The sequence below is a fragment of the Branchiostoma lanceolatum genome, chromosome 4 (assembly GCF_035083965.1).
Source record: "Branchiostoma lanceolatum isolate klBraLanc5 chromosome 4, klBraLanc5.hap2, whole genome shotgun sequence".
Taxonomy (NCBI): Eukaryota; Metazoa; Chordata; class Leptocardii; order Amphioxiformes; family Branchiostomatidae; genus Branchiostoma; species Branchiostoma lanceolatum.
Genome location: NC_089725.1, coordinates 21,449,325 through 21,467,705, shown reverse-complemented (window position 1 = coordinate 21,467,705; position 18,381 = coordinate 21,449,325). Strand labels below are relative to the sequence as shown.

The 18,381-nt window shown below is 41.7% G+C and overlaps 2 protein-coding genes across 4 annotated transcripts in view; one reads left to right on the top strand and one right to left on the bottom strand.

The window, feature by feature from the left end:
• Positions 1-1,496, bottom strand: part of LOC136433319 (uncharacterized) — a 52,489-nt gene extending 50,993 nt beyond the window's left edge. Inside the window, exons 1-2 of the mRNA XM_066425401.1 lie at positions 1,152-1,496; positions 943-1,005 (exon numbers count right to left, since the gene is read on the bottom strand). Coding sequence (XP_066281498.1) covers positions 943-1,005; positions 1,152-1,168 — 80 coding nt within the window. The 5' untranslated portion in view covers positions 1,169-1,496. The remainder of the gene's footprint in view (positions 1-942; positions 1,006-1,151) is intronic.
• Positions 1,497-6,905: 5,409 nt separating this feature from the next.
• LOC136433315 (dynein axonemal heavy chain 6-like) overlaps positions 6,906-18,381 on the top strand; it is a 49,339-nt gene continuing 37,863 nt past the window's right edge. For 2 of the 3 annotated variants that reach the window (XM_066425392.1, XM_066425391.1), the window contains exons 1-10: positions 6,906-7,016; positions 7,932-8,158; positions 10,370-10,531; positions 10,912-11,093; positions 14,664-14,956; positions 16,038-16,171; positions 16,473-16,502; positions 16,991-17,161; positions 17,429-17,544; positions 17,792-17,955. In XM_066425392.1, the coding sequence (XP_066281489.1) occupies positions 7,946-8,158; positions 10,370-10,531; positions 10,912-11,093; positions 14,664-14,956; positions 16,038-16,171; positions 16,473-16,502; positions 16,991-17,161; positions 17,429-17,544; positions 17,792-17,955 (1,465 nt within the window). In that variant the 5' untranslated portion in view covers positions 6,906-7,016; positions 7,932-7,945. The remainder of the gene's footprint in view (positions 7,017-7,931; positions 8,159-10,369; positions 10,532-10,911; positions 11,094-14,663; positions 14,957-16,037; positions 16,172-16,472; positions 16,503-16,990; positions 17,162-17,428; positions 17,545-17,791; positions 17,956-18,381) is intronic. The other variant, XM_066425393.1, reaches the window with a different exon arrangement.

The following is an 18,381-nucleotide window of genomic DNA, read 5'->3' as shown; positions in this document are numbered from 1 at the left end:
ACATTCTGATGCCTTGACATAGACTTCCAAAGGCATGAACTTCTGTGGCTTGGGGCAGTCATCAATCAATAAATCTCACCTTGGTTATAGAAATTATATTTACTTAGTATCATGCAACATTCTTTTAGCATAAGACTTGCATGATTGGTTATATCAAGATTTGGAGTTGCATTTAACCATCAATCTAAGATTTATTTGCAATAACTACCAGTAATGAAAAGCACAGAATTTGCAGAAGATGTTTACTGTTTCAATCAACATTACTGGCATCATCACTAGGTTACCTCCAGCTCTCAACAAGATGATAACAGCAAACACAACAGGGAGCATCACTTGGGTGGCTGAGATGCTAGGAGTGCTTGGAACCTTGGTATATTATTCTAGCTACTGTAATATAACTAGATAGAAGACCTTTCACCCTGGATATGGCACACACACGAGTCTGCCCCACTGACACAGTTATGCTGACAGGTTTTTTCTCCCATCTCTCCCTTTTTATTTTGAAACATCGATGGAAGGCAACTAAACTGTGCCAATATTCCACAAAACTGAGGTTTGCTGACTCCTAGGAACTTGCAAAACATCTCCCCCGAGACCTATTGATGGGTCCAGAAATGGAAATAACATTATGCAAAATTAAATGAGACGATAAAACCGCCAAGGAGGCCATGGTTGTCACATTTGTGCAGTTCTGTGCGGCGTAATACTCGTGAGGAAAGCCGACCAAATGTATTTCCGCTGCTAAAACACACACAAAGGCTTTTACAGAGATGTAGCACGGCAGACTGTCCCTGACAAGTACAAGTTCTGGTGACCCACATCGCCAGCTCATTATATTCGTACGTGTGACACAAGAATGAAACGAGCCATCGTCTCTGCGACACAACAAAGAGCGGTGGGAGTGTATGTCATAACTTCCGTCACATAGCTCTGCCATCTTACCTGGAAAAGGTGGACGAAGGGAATCTTCCCCCATAGGAAGTGAGGGCTGTCTTGGCTTTTGACCTGACAAGAAATAGAACACCATAGTTGAGGCACATAAAAACGAAAAACAATCGCCAACTCGACTGACAAATGGGCTTGACCTAAGCACAAACGGACCGAAAACTGTCAGTCTAAAACTTAGTCGTCTCTGTCAATGGCCTACTCACCTCCTAACCGCAGACATCTTTAACTCAGATCGGACAAATATATATGGGCTCTGCTGCGTCGAACATCAATATCCGGAAAGGCGATCGCGATCAATCGGCACTGGACTTCGTGGCCATGAACTCACTGGGATTTCTCCGACTGCACCCCAAAATCAGCCGATAATGCAGTCTTTTCGACCATACGATGGGTCCTGTGGATGACATTAAGCCATACCAACAGACTACATTCGCTGACAAACCCCTATACAAGTGAATAACGGTGGAATTTAGGCACTAAAATGCTGTCATCCCAAACCTACTGCACCTCCCCGGCTGCAATGTGTTTGTGCATTTTCCGTCATCACGTGATTGGGTGTGCCCATCTTCTGTCATGGCGAGGGGTGTTACAAAACTTAGTCTTCATGTTATCTCTTGATTATCTTAGTGAACTAGCATATGCCGACGGGCAACGCATTGTTTTCGTTTCGGATTTTACCTCTAATAAGAAATCATGTGACAGTTATCAACAGTCTATGATATGATTTATTCCGCTATGCTAATTAACGCTGATGCTGACGTATGTCAATGAATGTCAGTGAACATTTTGTATTTGAAGTTGACTGAAGCCAATTAACTTTGTAAAAGGCTCTGTGTTTCAAGTGTAAAGCGATAATGACATGTTGATGTGAGGACAGGAAAGTGGTGGCAAACGTCAAGATTTCCAGGCACTTGTCCCATGCAAAATCAGTAAATAAGGCAGTAAATAAAATATACTATACTATTAGTCACAAGGTCAGATTACTTGTTCAACCAGCCATCGGCCTTGAGTGAAGAATGACGTCTCGAGGAAACCTTTTTATAAAGTAATCAGAGAAACGATGGCGGGAAAATGTAACGTTACAGTCATAAACATGGTCCCTACTCGGACACTGTTCAATTCAGTCAACAGTTAGTCAAACATGCATGCATGGCACTTTGAGGTAACGTTAATCTCCAAGCAGATCTATGATCGGTGGCAATGCAATATCAAAATGGCGAGTACGAGTATCTAAAGCCACCGGAGGCATTGGATACCGTGTTGGCCCTTTTGATACTGCCTTGCCAGTTGCCACCGATCATAGATCTTCTTGGAGATCAGCTTTGAGGCTCATGATAACGTTACCAGTTATTTGCTCTGTCAAAATCAGACAGATACAAAGAAAATGAGAAAATTTGTTGGTTCAATGGCTAGCGTTACAGGTTTATGTTCAGAAAAATAACACGGTTTGTAGTTTAATGTAGGCAATCGTACTTCTTGATCTGATCTCTGGCCAGGTCTTCATCTTCAGATCTATTGCCGTGGCAAATGAGAAGAGAAGGCTGCTGAGCTAGAATGTGTGTTAACATTTAGAGCATGCAGGAAGCAAAGACAAACACCTAACATGAAAAAGAAACCGCAAACATGCATGTGTAGTTTGTATGGATATATGTGTTATGATATTTGGAGGAATAATGTGATTGCTTTTATGGTTGTCTTCACCATGAGTACCCATCATCTAAATGCAAAATGGGACAAAACAATTTTTATACGTTTAGTATGATTAACGTTATAGTTTTGTGTTAAGAAATAGTTACATTAAGTACGACATATGAAATTCTCAATACACAACACTTTCCAGTAATTGCTATAGGTCACCAAAAATATCAGCACATATGCCTCTTTCAAACTCTGATCAGCTCGTCAGCTGTCCATGCATGTCCGCTTTAGAAGTTTGTGGTTATACCTTCGGCATGACGTCACTTTCGTTTTGTTACCTTTGGTCTAGACTTCTTATCAGGCTGTATGTGTCGAGCTTTTGGGGGGCTCATGATATGCTTTATTATGGTTTATAAGTTTTATTGCACTCGTTTTCTACGAGGCGTGGGCATCAGGAGAAAAACATATTGTAAGCCCCAAAGCCCGCCCCGCACATTCTCCTTATAGCAGGGCCCGGAACCTGCGTATACCGCCTTCGGTGAATGTAGGGAGTTTCTACGACACAGTTTCATCTCTGCTATAGGATAATGGTCTCATAGAACCTGCTACTTGCCTCCCGGGCCAGATCAAGATGATCAAAACGATCGGAAGGGCAGTGAACGTAAATCGTTGACGTTTGGCGTGGCGACACGGGCGGGACAAAATATTAATCCCGACAAAAACACGTAAAAAAACAGCTAGAGCCGAATGTCTGCTTGGAGAGTAAAGATATTACAAGTTAAGCTGTGACCAAATCTCTGACCAACTCACTATTGTGACGTACACATACAATAGGCTGCTGGGCGAGCGTTTTGGAAACGAGTCACTTTGTGACCAAATCCCGTGACATCAGCCTGGCAATTGCAAGTGGATCAAAGGTCATAAGATAACACTGAACATAACACTCAAGGCTTCAGCAACGTCTGTCCGGTCGTACTTTGCGTGTAACCAATAACCAAACCGAAATTGAACCCGATTTTGACCATATATTTAAGTATAAAATTATTTTGGAAATCATTGATCATTGCTGACTTTCCAACGCAGATTGCCTGTACATCCAAAAGTCACTTTTCACTATTTGCATATGTATATAACGTTATATGTATATATATATCGACATGTGCAGTGAAAGAGACCTAAGTCCCCGTCACTTGTGAAACATTGCATTTGGGGGAAAAGTGCCCGTGGCGAAGCGCACGGTTCGAGAAAAGGTCAGACCCCTATTTCTTGTCATCACCAGGGATTCGTCTGCCCTCTCCTCCTTCAGACCACTTGGTTGAATGATTCGGTACTCCAGGACTATCGCGAGGTCGGTGGTTTATGTGCACCCTACACTGTGTTACAAAGGAAGTAGGTCAATGAGATGCTGCTCGGCAGCGATTTGGAGGAGCGGTTGTGGGAATCAGAGCGGGAGTGGCAGATGGTCGGCCTTACTGCCACTGCCAGCAGGTGCGTTTCTAGTCGGCATGAAGCCACGGATGAACGGTTACTTTTCTTGTTTAAAATGTCATGCGCAACAAGCAACGCTGTTCCCGTGCGGCGTCTGTAGAAGAGCCACTACGGCGCCATAGAAAGCCGCTAGGAGGCCAATCACCGAACTTGACCTTACTTTTCCCAACCCTTATCCACCTACCAAATACGGATGAAGATCCCGAGTAGAGCTAGATCCCCGAGTCCACAGCTTGTCGAGTTACGCTGGCAACACCAGATAGACAGACGGACAGACAGACAGACAGACAGACAGACAGACAGACAGACAGGCTTGGAGATGCGGTACTATGCACCGATACTCACTATAGAATAAAAGAGCAACGTCATATGCACGCTGATAGATAGACAAAACCATCTTACGGATTATTTGTTGTTTGTTCTGTAATTCAATGAGAGTTATACCTCCGCGTAACATTGACGAAACTGACCTAGCCTTCTTCACAGACTTCTTGGGGCGCCGGCGTATATCATTTGGGGAAGCACTGATTCGTGATTTTTAACAAGGGCTAAGGTTCTCTGCTGCCGGGAGATGGAGCTTTGGCGTAGCGAAACTCCTTCTCCCGGCATTTACAGAACCGTACTGAAAATCGCAAATCAGCGCTCCCCTAAAAAAATTAACGCAGGCGCTCCAAGAGGACTGCGAAGGATGCTGACTTTGTGCCATTCTTACTGAATGGAGTTCCTCGATCTCATATCTTCGCCAAATGATGGAAACCTTTAATCTCCAAGCAGATTTACCGGTGGCCAGTATCGAGGGGGGGGGGCAAAAAAATCCGAAAAGCCACCTTTTGGATTTTTTGCCCTTTGGATACTGTCATGCCACCGGTAAATCTGCTTGGAGATTAGCTAACCTTTGCTATCTTAGCTATTTATCTCTTTATCATTATACTTTATTCTTTGTATCAGGCCCAGGGCCCGTATTAATTTAAAAACAATAAGGTTAGCATACAGACATTTACATATAACATTAATATTGCACCAGGTAGGGTAAAAGCGTGCGGACGGCAGGGCCAGTCGACCAATCAGGCCGGACGGTGAGAAGACCTCAGTCCGGGATTATATTATTTTCAGTGTCATGAGTGTTCTGTAATTGCGATAGAGCTGTCCGGTTATTTTACGAGTAGAAGGATGAAGCTACCAACGCATGAGCAAAACTACGAAAACCACGCTCTCCTTTTTCAGCACTCGGTTCCAGTGCTGAAAGTGGCTTCAGCACTGGAAAACCAGTGCTGAGTTAAGTTCAGCACTGGAAAACCAGTGCTGAGTTTAGTTCAGCACTAGAAAACCAGTGCTGAGTTTAGTTCCGCACTGGAAAACCAGTGCTGAGTGGGGTTCAGCACTGGAGAACTCGACGTCAGCACTGGAGACCGAGTGCTGAGACAAGCTTCGGCACTGGAAACCGAGTGCTGACAAATATTTCGCATTGGAAAACTAGTGCTGAGATAATACTACGGTACTAATAAACTGGTAAACGGACCTATGTACAGACATCGCGTACGAATAAACCGGTGAATACAACTATGTCTACACAACGCATCGTGTACAAAATCATAAATAAACTGGTGAACGCATGTCAGACCAGAAAGAAAGAAACAAAGTTCTTTATTTGTAACACATCCCTCATACCTGTATCTATTATACAATTACACAATGAACAGAATGACAAAATTGTGTCGGAATAAAGTTGGTCATTACGCCAAAAATAATTACTCAAGCAACTGGATAAAGTTTTGAAACAGTCAGACGTTTCAGACAGCATCCACTGTCTTTCGTCAGTGACTAACGATAGGACTGAGAACACCAGTTTTTATACCAAAACTCTGAATAGGTATGTTGGTCATTGTTTATTCTAAATGAATCACAAAGTACGTTAGTTCAAGTGACCATGCGGCACTTCTTACGACTATTCTTCTCTCAGCACTGGTAAGAAAAAAACGTTCCAGTGCTGAAAACACTTCAGCACTCGTTTTCTAGTGCTGAGTTTTTTTTAGCACTCGTTTTCCAGTGCTGAGTTTTTTTCAGCACTCGTTTTCCAGTGCTGGGGATTTTTCAGCACTCGTTTTCCAGTGCTGAATTGTCCCCGAGCACTGGTAAATCCAGTGCTGAAGGCGTGGTTTTTGTACATCAGCACTCGGTTCCAGTGCTGACGGCGGTTTCAGCACTGGGTAACCAGTGCTGAATCACCTTTGACATGACCCGTGACCTGGCACCGCCGCTCTGTCGCGCATTCAGCACTGGTATTATAAACCGAGTGCCGCGCATGCCGAACTCCATTCAGCACTGGTAACCGAGTGCTGAAAGAAACTCAGCACTGGAATACAGCGATTCAGCACTGGAAAACGAGTGCTGAACTTTCTTCAGCACTGGAAAACGAGTGCTGAACTTTCTTCAGCACTGGAAAACCAGTGCTGAACTTTCGTCAGCACTGGAAAACCAGTGCTGAGGCCGATTCGTCCGTTGATTCAGCACTGGAATACCAGTGCGGAAGGCGTGGTTTTCGTAGACTTGCAACGCATGATTACAGGCTAGTTACATAACTTCTATGAAGTGTTCACGACGTGGTGAGGATCTGAAAACCTTCGGTCAGGCGGCTTCTCACAAGTTTTTGCTGGCTATGCCCACACCAAGACCTTATTTTCGGACACGATCACAACAGACGTGGGTAGAAGTTGAACCGTTGAAGCCTGGAATAGTTGTGTCGACTGTTGGTTAACTTAGTTTCCTTAATACTAGTAGTAATTTACCATTTGAATTTCCCGCGTTCTTACTTTCAGGCGTGGCATGCCGGGAAATAGTTGTCAGGTAATTAGAGATTCAACATGGCGGACGTACACAACATTGGTGGTTGTCTCCTAGGAACCTGACGCTGTCTACTTCCCTCGTCTTTATTGGATTTACAGGTGAGTTTTAACATTTCGACTATTTCGTGGCTTACATTCACGGACAGCAAGCTACATGTTAGCATAGTACATTTCTGAGTCGAAGCGACCCCCCTCCTCCGGGGGGAAGGGGGCTAGGGGGGAGAAACTTGAAAAGTCGGGGACGAGGGGCAGAGGGTCTGCTAGCGCTAGCAACTTTTGCATGGGTTCGCTTGCTTGCTGTACGACCACAAGCGAAGGAAGCCCTGCAGCTGTCGCCACGGCTAGAGGTCAGCAGACGGATCAGGAAAAGGGTTAGGGTTTGGTTGGGCCTGGGAAAATTAAATTATGTTGTGTTTCCAATTGCGGTCCTGAAAAAATTGGGGTGAGTAAGGGATTCTCTTTTTTTCTTTTCTTTTATAGATATCGGAATGTAAAACTGAAATGCACCAGGATACTGAAGCTTTTAACACGGTATTGTGATTGTATAGATATACTTTGTACAAATAATTAAACAGCAACTCAACATTTTTTTCCTAGGCCTTAGCTAGGGACACCCTGACAGCCAAAGGTCTTGGCAGAGATTACACAGGAGGGGGGAAATGTCTTGGGAGGAACTGAACTTGAGGGGAATCAACCTCAAATGTGGGAAATGTCTGGAAACATTTGAAAACTTTTTTTAGCTATCACTGACTTAAGTATGTCTTCATCATTATTATCATCATCATCATCATCATTGTTACCCCCATATGGCCCCGTCAATGGCAAAGTAGGGGGGGAGTTGAGGTCCAGGGCTGGAGTGGGCAGGCCTCCAGCCTGGCACGGAATGACTCAACGATGGGAGCCATCACAACCGTGCCAGGCAGGGCATTCCACATACTGCGGAATGGTTCGGGGGAAATTTGACTTTCATTACTAGTATGATATATGACAGAAACCTTTCGATAACATTTGCAGACACTCAGGCAGTCATGGACAATGAATCTACACCGAGCAGAGACACAGGCATGGCACAGTCTCCAGTCTTAAATCAGGAGTACAGTGATGTTCCTCCTTCTGCTGTGACCAGCTTTCTTACCACTCCTCATTACAACACCATACGGTCCAGCACCCAGGTCCAGAGTGCCCCACCCACCCTCCTCAGCTCACCATGGAGCAGGACCATCAATCCTACTCCACACATGGTAAGCTCTACAGTTATGATTGGGATCATGGTAATCTTAGGTCACATTCAGAAATTACGTACTTCACTATTGACAAGCAAGATGTTAACTTTTTCTTTGTTGTATACCTCTGTAACACTACCATTTCACTGATGTAAAGAGTCATTTTCACAATTCTTATCTTCTTAATGTATTACATAATTGCTTTTGTTTCATTTCATCAGTGTCACATTGACATAGACAAGACAAAGTGTGATGGAGTTATCGGACAATTCTTGTCTTAAAACACATTTAGTAGAGCAAACGATTATTGTACTTGTAAAGAAATTGTTGTAGTACATTTTCAGCATAGGGCAAGGGTAGAACCTCTTTTGGAGAAATGCGTCAAGAAGTCCTTGTATCAATAGATACATTTAAGATACCAATTCTAACCAAAATGGATTTTGAAGACAACGTAGTGTTCTGTATAATTTTCTTCACAGTTGTTTGAACTTTCATGAACAGAATAAGGCTTTGAACAGGGTCTTTTATACTTTCTTACCCCATCTTCTCATTAAAGAGTCCAGTAGAAAAGATGTTCAGGTTTTGAGTCCACACCTTAACTTGTTGCCCCACTTTTGGGTGACCTTTTGCAATACCTCAAAGCCCCATGAATTCAGAACACATGTGCCTATACATGTAATACACATGGGTTTACCAATAAGATAAAGATGAAATATCAAATGTGCAATCATTATACACGTCCCAAATTTCCTAACAGAGCCCCTGTCTTCATTGGTGCATCGAAATCCAAGCCAGGTACAATCATGTGAAAGTGCCAGCATATCGATCTGACCTTTTGCAAATGGCAGGTCTTGATGCAGGACCAAATCCCCTCCCTGGGAATATCACACTTTCACAGGTGCCTCATTACCATAATCCTTCATCCTAACCCACTGACTAGAGTTTCCCCTGCTCACATAAGGTGAGCTCATCTGGAAATATTCCTAGCAGAAACAACTGGTGTTATGGTCGTGAAATTATCAGTAATTCCATGTGAATACATACAATAGTGTAGGAAGACTGTTGCATGTTGTTAAATTGTTGTTTGAGGGATGTAGCAAAATGGGGATGCCAAAAAACTTTTCCCTGGTTCTGCCAAATACAAATATGTATGATTAATGACACACATCTGAAGAGCTAATGCCTTATAACATTTTATTATCAATGCAATAAGGTGTGTATGAGTACATGTAGCTAAAGATAAACAAAGAAAGGATATTCATAGCCATCCATCCATGAACATAAAATGCAGCCATTTCTCCTGATAGTGATTCTTTACTTGTTTCTGGCATTTAACTTTTATATATACATGTTTAGATTACCTTGTTTGAATGCAGTGAAGGTGCCCTTGAAGGCATTGACCTACTTTCTATGGCATTTACAAGTCTTAAATCGTATCGCTTGCCCCAGGGTTGTCTGATCTAATTACTTGACACCCTGTTGGCCTCCATGGAGTGAACCATGGGCTGATGGTTCCTTGATTCTCGTGTAGATACAAAAGTAGATCAATATTATCATGATTGAGTATATATGAAATCCTGCATTAGTATGCCAAAAGGATTGAAAAACATTACCTCCTATTGTAACCACCTACGCGTACTGAGGTGGTAACTCATTTATAGCTGGCTGGGACATGGTATAGACACATGCTTCTTGGTATTTTATAATAATCAGATATGATATGACTGTCTATATCAGTTACAGTCATGGACTATCTACTGCCAGCATCTTTGAATATAAACTCTCATCTGCACATTTATGGTGATGTGACGAGTAGTGTTGCCAACATTTCAGCACCAAGGCCATGTCTACCGCATACCTAGCACATGTAGTCCTCATTGTGGATCTAGCTACTCCAACTTAGTCTAAGGTACTAAGTCTCACAACTTGCAATATTAGTTGATCACTTATTCAACAAAACTGGATGGATTTCATATTGAAATGATGTTGAATGCCAGTCAGTATATAGGCAAGTGTGCTTTGCTAGGTTTGTATGTCATCTCAAACATGTAATAAAAGAGGGAATAATTTGCCCACCCCAACTATTTCTTTTGCTTCCAGCAAATCTTAAGACTGGCATGCTTTTTGAGGTTGACTTTTTCATTGATTACTGTGTTATTTATTTTTCTTTTTAATCCAAGAACCAATTAGAGAGGAAATGTTGTGTTGATAAAGATCTTGTTTGTTCAGGAGGTTAATCCTGAGGAAAACGGTGAAATGAGGATTCGCCAGGCGAAGCAGCTCCGTGGTGTGGACCTCAAGGCTCGACTGTATCACCATCCAGAAAACGCACAGGTTTATCAAACTATCCAGAACAAGGTTGCAAGGCCGCAAAGAGTGGACGGGGCAAAGGTAACATGAGCCTCTACAGCTTTTTTGAAATTTTTGAATAAGTTTTTCATAAAATTTGTATGTACTTTAGATATGTGTTGAGGACAAGTTGAGATTAAGTTTTCACTTTTAACTTTGGGGATATTCTTTCTGATGGCAATTGTGACACAATAATAATGACAAATTTTGTAACTTGTCTAAAGAAACAGATTTCATAGCAATTCTTAAGTGTAATAGAGTTGTTATCGTCATGTGAAACCAGTGTATTGTAACAATTTTTCATAGATATGTCAATTTCAGTTCAACTAACAAGAGGTGCATCTCCTGGTGTGTTTACTTAACTGATCTCTTGCAAGTTTAGACAAAGAAAGTTGTTTTAGACTTTTTTTTCTTATGTCCAGCCTGCAATGGCTCCCCGGCCACCCGCAGGGAAGGGCCCGGGTCCGTCTGTCCAGCCTGCCTTCCGCACCATGATGTACCGCCGAGACCACGAGCAGAGGAAGAAACAACAGCAGCTCAAACAGAAGGCTGCTGCTGTGGTGCAGGATGGAGGGGCACAGCTGGCAGCAGATGGGAGCAATGGGTGAGGATGTAGAGCACCTTATCCTAAGTAGATTACTTACAAGTCCTCATTTGAATTGAAATCCTTTCATGCTATTGCTGTTGAAGAGCTGGAAAACCTTATGATTTTCAATTATGAACAGATAAACCATTTTAACAGAGAGAGTTAAAATCATCTTTATTGTACTTGGAACAGACATACAAATACAAGATGAATATTTAAAAACACCTAGGACAGCCCCTTGTCTGGGTTAGGACACCCAGGAGGCGCAAGGTAAAAAGTAAGTCTTGTGCGTCGGACTGTTCAGACACCGAAACTGCATAAAAAGAATCTCTATACATATATGATTGATACTGTCAAACTACATAGAAACATATTGCACTGGTTCACTATTGCACTGTTTCATCATACGTTACTGTACTATCATTAACATGAGAACAATCCCGTGGGTTTTTCCCATCCAACGTTCCTAGCACAGTATATGGCATATGAGGCACAGATTGCACATTTTCCCAGCCTGCTTTTCAGGTGACATACTTCCCTGTCCTTGTGCCTAACAACACACAGTGACTTTAGCTTCGAGGTGTTCACGCCACTTACCCACCCCCTACTACCGATTTCAATTGTGACAAGTGTAGCTTTGTAGCTGCTATGGATGTGAATTTCATTCAACAAATCCTCATATTTTGCCCTTTTTCTGTCCTCTGCATTACGGGCATTATCTTCGAAAAGAATAGTAAGTTCTACAAGAGTTAGCTTTTGTTGGACCGGGTCTTGAATACAAATGTCTGGAATAAGCGACGTGGGTAGAATGTGGGATGGTAGCATGTGACCCCCCGTCTACTGAATCTGCGCTCAAGTCGCTCCTGATGGTGACCTGTTGTCCCGACTTGGAGTACCACTGTTGGAGGGTAGTCACCAGCTCCTTGAGTACGCTGTTGTGTCGCCAGGTGTATCTAGTGTCCTTCAGGGCAACCAGGCAACCGTTCAAAACATGTCGCAGTGTTTGGTGACCTTGACAAAGGGGACAGTTAGAGGACAGTACTTTCCCCCATCGAACCAGGTTGTCACGTGTAGGCAGCCAGTTGACCATACTACTCAGGGCAAACTCGAAGACGCCTTGAGGGTTATTACACAGAGAGCTTCTCCATTTAGTGTCCGACTGTTCAAGTTCAACAAGTTCAACCCAGTTTCCTTGTACTGTAAGGGATCTGCAGTGCTCTTCTATCTTTTTGTCTTCGGTCTGACGAAGATGGGCTTTTACCCTCTTGCACAACTTTTCCTTCGTTTGGTGGGGGTTTGCTTGAATGTCTTGTGAAATGGGACTGGACATTGTTTCGAGAGTGTCATTCACAAGTATGTGACAGTCCAGGTTGCCCGTGCACTTGCGCCTTAAGGATCCTTCCCTTTCTATTTTTGCTTCGAGTGCATTCTGGACACTCGGGTCGCCTACTGTAACAGCTGATGCGATGACGGCAGCATGTTGCTGGAGATAGATCTATTCTACCGAGACAAGACCAAGGCCCTGGCTGTGGTACAGGATTCCAGGGTTTGCTGACCTCTTCATGCCAGCCCATTTCTTCAGGTATTGGGTGACTCTGCTGCTCAGTTTCTGTAGGTGCGAACGTGTGACGTCATGGACTGACAGTAGGTACTTAATAGCGCCTTGTACGTAGACTCTATAGATCTCGCATTTGTACTCTCCTCTAATAGGTGATGCGTCGATGTTCATGATAATCCCATTCTTATCACTTGAGCCTATGATTGATTCCCTCAGGATGTCAGCAACAGGGCCAGAGGAGCCGCTAGCTGAGATGTAACCACCAAGGAACTTGAAAGGGGTTGTGATGATATTGTCCATAGGGTGATTTCCAATACAGAAGGCAACATTTTTTGCAGAACCGCCACAGATGCTGAGAGTTTTGATGAAAGATGCCAAAAAAGAAATTCAATTAGGCCTTTGCAAAGAAGACTAGCTGTTTGAATTGAAATTCTGAGTGATTCATGCATCAGCATAGCACTGTTTTATAAGGAAACGAGTACTGTAAGTCACTAGAGAATTTGGCATCACGCTGTATCATTTTTGTAAAAGTGTATTCAAGGCTTGATAATATTCTGAAGCAGCATGTGCAAATCAGTTGAATGTACCAGGAAATCTGCTTCATCCGTTGCACACTCGGTAGTCTACAGGTCAGGGATTAGAAGCATTAGGAGCCATCATTCTCAAGTCTTAATCTGGGTCACTGCAGTATTGACAAATGCCATACTAAACATTTGACTACTTATGGAATATTCAGCTATGTTTACTTTACTAAATTAGTCTGGAGGAAGGACAGCTGAGATACAGAAAAAACAGTGTCTATCTATTACACATGTGTACAAATTAATTTAGACTTAGCATCTTAAATGATAAAGCTTGATGGTGGAATGTGTAATGAACTGGAAAGCCAGCTAGCATTTGTAACTGTAACGGATGGAAATATAAAAAGTCTGATTTATGGCATTGACAAATCTCCTGTCATACAGTATTCTGAGATTATTAATGGTCTTATGTGTATAATGGTGACAAATACTTCACCTGACAAGGGTCAGTTGATAACAAATTTATATCAATATTGTACATGCAGTTCCTGAAAGGTTTGCCTATCTATAACATTTCACTTGATTGAGAATGATCCATTGAGATAGGAATTGCATACTTGTGTGCAAGGTCAGATAAATTATCATGTAATGAAATATCAATTCGTAAGTACATTTTGTAATTTCTTTGGTTGGAGTCAAGTACACTAATGATACATTCCATGAAAGCAGAAAGCACAAGTTGTTATAGTCTAAATTAATCATCTCATTTACTCTAGGAGAAATTAAGATAGCAGCAGGTCTGTATGTCATAATTTCAGGGTTAAGATTTTCAGTAGATTATGAAGGTGTTTGTTACAGCACACAATTTGAAATCGAACACAAAATTGAAAGAATATCAGTACTGTTCCTACCTTGGCCATGAATAATTTGATATGTGATTTTAACTTAGGTCATGTTGATTTGATTTTATGGATGACATCCACTTGACATCACTTTTCGTCCGTTTCCACACAAAAAAGTTTTTGGCCATTCTGTAAATCATACAAAGCAGCTGCAAAATGATAAAACATATACTGTAAAATGCAAAAAAAAATATTTCGGAAAAAAGATACTTATGTTGTAGAATGCCAAGGTCAAAGAAGAAGATATGAAAGAACAAAAATTAAGAATTTATCATTCGGTACCATAATCTGTGTTTTATGTTTTGTTCATCCTTCCTGACCACATAGATTTCATAATGTCAGTGAAGGCAACTTTTTTTTGCCAAGCTTTTTTTCCCTCGCAAGCTCGCATCAGTTTTGGGGTTCCCAGAGGATGTCATCCATACATGTATAATCAAATCAATATTGCCTTATCAACTTATGTAGCAAGTTAAACCTGTAAAGAGCTAAACAAGGTAAACCCAGAGCTAGGAAAAACATCCTCAAAAAATTACTTTCAATGTGCATATTGTGCATTTTCACCATCCTTTTAGAGCTTCTGTTTTAACAAGTCTCCACTTGTTCCCAGTTATCACAGTGAAGCAACTCTACAGCAAGATGAACCACAAGCAACACATGCTACAGAGAATGGTGAAGCCCAAGACAAGGAGGCACAGGCTTCTGTACAAGGTGATGACTTGGAAAAAGGAGCTGACTTGCCAACAAGTGAACCAGTTGTACAGAAAGGGGAGAACGACATTGATGTTGAGCTGGAGACTGAAAAGGCAGCTTCTGAGGCCGGGTCCGTTAGAAAGAAGTCGGCCAAGAGGGATCCCAGGAAAGTGCTGACATACAAGCTGGCCAATGTATATGATACTACAGGTAAAGGAACTAAAGTTATGGCATCATATCCTGATATAATTAATATACATGTATTGCATTACTTGAGGGGGGAGTTGTATGTCTGCTACTCTTCCTTCAGCCATGAGCTGAATGAGAAATTACAACTGATGGTGTGCAAATGGCTTTTGCTACTGCCATTGGTGCTCTTTCAGGAACCTTAATATGACAGCTATTGCCCCAGCTGGAATGGCCATGAGGCTGCAGGATTTTAGTACTAACTGTGGTATTACCATGCACTGATCAGAGATTCTTTCTTTACTCTATGTAGTTAGAAGACACAATTGTTGAACACCTCTATGACTCACAAGTATTCCAATCTTCCCTTTAGTAATTCATTCTCCACCAATACAATCAACAAAGATTGCATTTCAATAAAGGATGTTAATGTGCAAAATGTCACCCCCTACTGTGATAATGATACCACTGTCAATGCACATGATGCTGTAGTGACACATTGATTTGTAAAATTCCACTCTAATCTCTGTCTTTCCTTTTGACTTTTCTGAGTTTCTCATGACTTTTCCCTGCTTTCACCTGGATGGTATAAAGGATGGTAAAAGGTAAGACTCACAGATATTTGAAATCTTCCTTCCAAATCTCTTTGCTTCTACCAGATAATGTCAGGTGATATTGCTTGCTGTCTTGGATTAGTTTGCATTGAAGCCTGCTGTGGAATGACACATTTTGCCAAATATCTTAGCAGCTTTCTTGATTAAAGAATAGATGCATGTTGAATTTGTCTTGGAAGCAATGGGAGTCAAATGTTGCAATATGATAAGAATTAAGATAAGAAATGCCTTTTCTTGAATTGACTTTGGAAATATTCAAAATGTTGTTATGAGGGTATTTTTAGCTCTATGAAGCATATGTTTTCAGCTCATATGCATGATTTTCATGAAAATGTGGCCTGGATAGGTCTGTCTGATCATGGAAATGTCAAGACTGTCTGTTATGATATGCACCATTTTTTTAATGAGCAACCCTTAAGTTACAGTTGCTAAGCCTGCTATTTTGTTGTGAAATCCTTGTATACTGAAAGCCCCATAATGACTCTTGTCAGTGCCAGCTGATGATGATGCAGCCAATCAGATAATCAAGATGAGGCAGTCTCTGGGCTGGAGGACAGAGTTACCACTACATGGACCTGGTGTTCGGGAGGCCATGAAGACAATAGATGATGTGGATCCACTGCAGGTAAGCTGTGCTTGACTGAAAAGTCATAAAGCATGTTGAAATTAAGCTGTTTCTGTGTTGCTTGCCCAAATGGATTTTTGTCAGTTAAACTATGGGGATGCTCCCTTAGAAACCTAAATCTTAATTTGTTTGCCTTACAGAGGGTGGTCTCTTTGATTGCAATTTCCCTTCTAACAAGAGATCTACATGTAGGTGGAAGGCCAAAGCATCACTAGTAGTAGTACAGAAAGGGCCAAAACTGACTTGACAATACTGTCCATGCGCATGTCTGTCTTTTCATCCCCCTTTATTTCCACTTCAGCAAAGTGCAGCATTAAAACAAGATTCAATGGTGAGGCAATTTGGGTACCACAAAGGGATAACCTTTTCACTTTTATACTAGTATTAGATGCACAAATCTGATTTGCATGAACTGTGTCACCCTTTTAAACTGTGTGATATTGGACAATATCAGTATGGATTTGTGACCTCTACAATGGTGAAAACAAGTTAATTCAGTCCTGGTTCAATAGTTATTACAATGGTGTGAGCATTATGTATGATGTGTGCTAGTGGGCTAAGGTATTCTTGTTATGCACTGTATGAAGCACCTGCATGTCATTGGGCACTTTGGTTATCATGTAAGAACTTCTAACTTATCTTTAGCAATGCATGTACATGTAGTTCTCAGAACTCATTCTCAGATAAGGAATGGCAAGACATGTATCAAGGTTTATTTACTTGAGCAGTCGACTCATTCTGATGTTGAAAATAGTAAACCATTTGTGATTATGGTGACTAAAAATATATGCCTAAAAATGTTCCCATCAAATCCACCAGGAACTAACTTCAGAGAGACAGGAGGATGATGGGAGCTACCTGTATGCCCTACTTCGAGAATGTCATGACACACGTGCCCCCCACAATCCTTATAACCTTCAGGTGGTCTCAGCCAACACAGCACGGGCAAACTCATCATTCTACACAGTCTCAGCTTCTTATATCACTCTGGTATGTCATTAAGTACTGCATACTGACTGACTAAAGGAGATGGCATTTCTTACCAAACGTGTCTGCAAAAAGAATGTAATTTCATTGGTTGGCTTGCTTGTTACTCCAGCTTCTTTTAGGTAGATCTTCACTTGAGACTGTTAACTTGCGTTGAAACCTATTCCATTTCCTGTGCTGTACTGTGGCATATCAGCTGTTCTGGCTGCCTCCTAGCCATGGGAAATTTAAGGACTGACCTTTGTCTGATACATACTTTTATGCATGTAGGTTGAACAGAGACCCAAGGGTGGTGAGGACTTGACCATGACCCCTGTCATGACCTGGATGTATGAGAGAAGACTGTTCAACATGATCTACAAACTTCCCGTCTTTCAGAAATTCAGGTATTACATGTATCTCAAATTACTTGAAGTTAGGGGCATGGGGTGTGTCTTTGCATTTTCATTTATTCTGACATTCTTGTGGGCTGTCCCGGCAAGAAAAGTAAGCACAACTGTAATATGTACCACAATGTCTTTTTCCCACCTTGTCAAGATTGTTATTCATATTGAAAGGAAACATTTTTATCTGTAAATGTACTATGGTGCAAGGATGTTGCTTCCTCCTCTAAGTACAAACAATTTTCCACAGAATATGGAAAGCTTTCACTGTGTGGAAGGGATCTATTCGTGGCACCAAGAACACAGGCAACAAGAATGTTCTACAGAAGACATTGTTCTGCGCCAATGACCTGCTGCAGCGATGTCTTCTGCACATCAGGGACCTGTGTGAGGCAGCATCCAGCAGTCGCACAGGTAGTCAGCTGGGCAACCTCATCTCTTGTGGGAATTCTGTGGTGTTGTAAAATGAAAGATTTGTAACTTCAAATGACTGTTGGCAAACTATTTGCATGAAATGTTCTAGCAAGAAGGTTTAATCAAGATAAAACCTCCTTGGTTGTAGACATGAAAGTCACAATTTAACTCAGTATCTTAAGGGGGACACCCCAGTTTATTTGGGGTCTCAATTCAAGGTTGCACACCTTCAAATCTAGTGATAGTCTCTTCCAGAAAATACTTTTGAGCCAAAAATTGTATATGGGAATGAAGGATATCTCTGTATCTATGATAACAACCAAGTTTCAGTTCCTTCAACCTCTCCAATTTTAGTGGAATTAAACTCATCATCTATAGTTTAGATACAAAAATTACTGATATTGTCAGAAAAAGAAAACTTTTAGG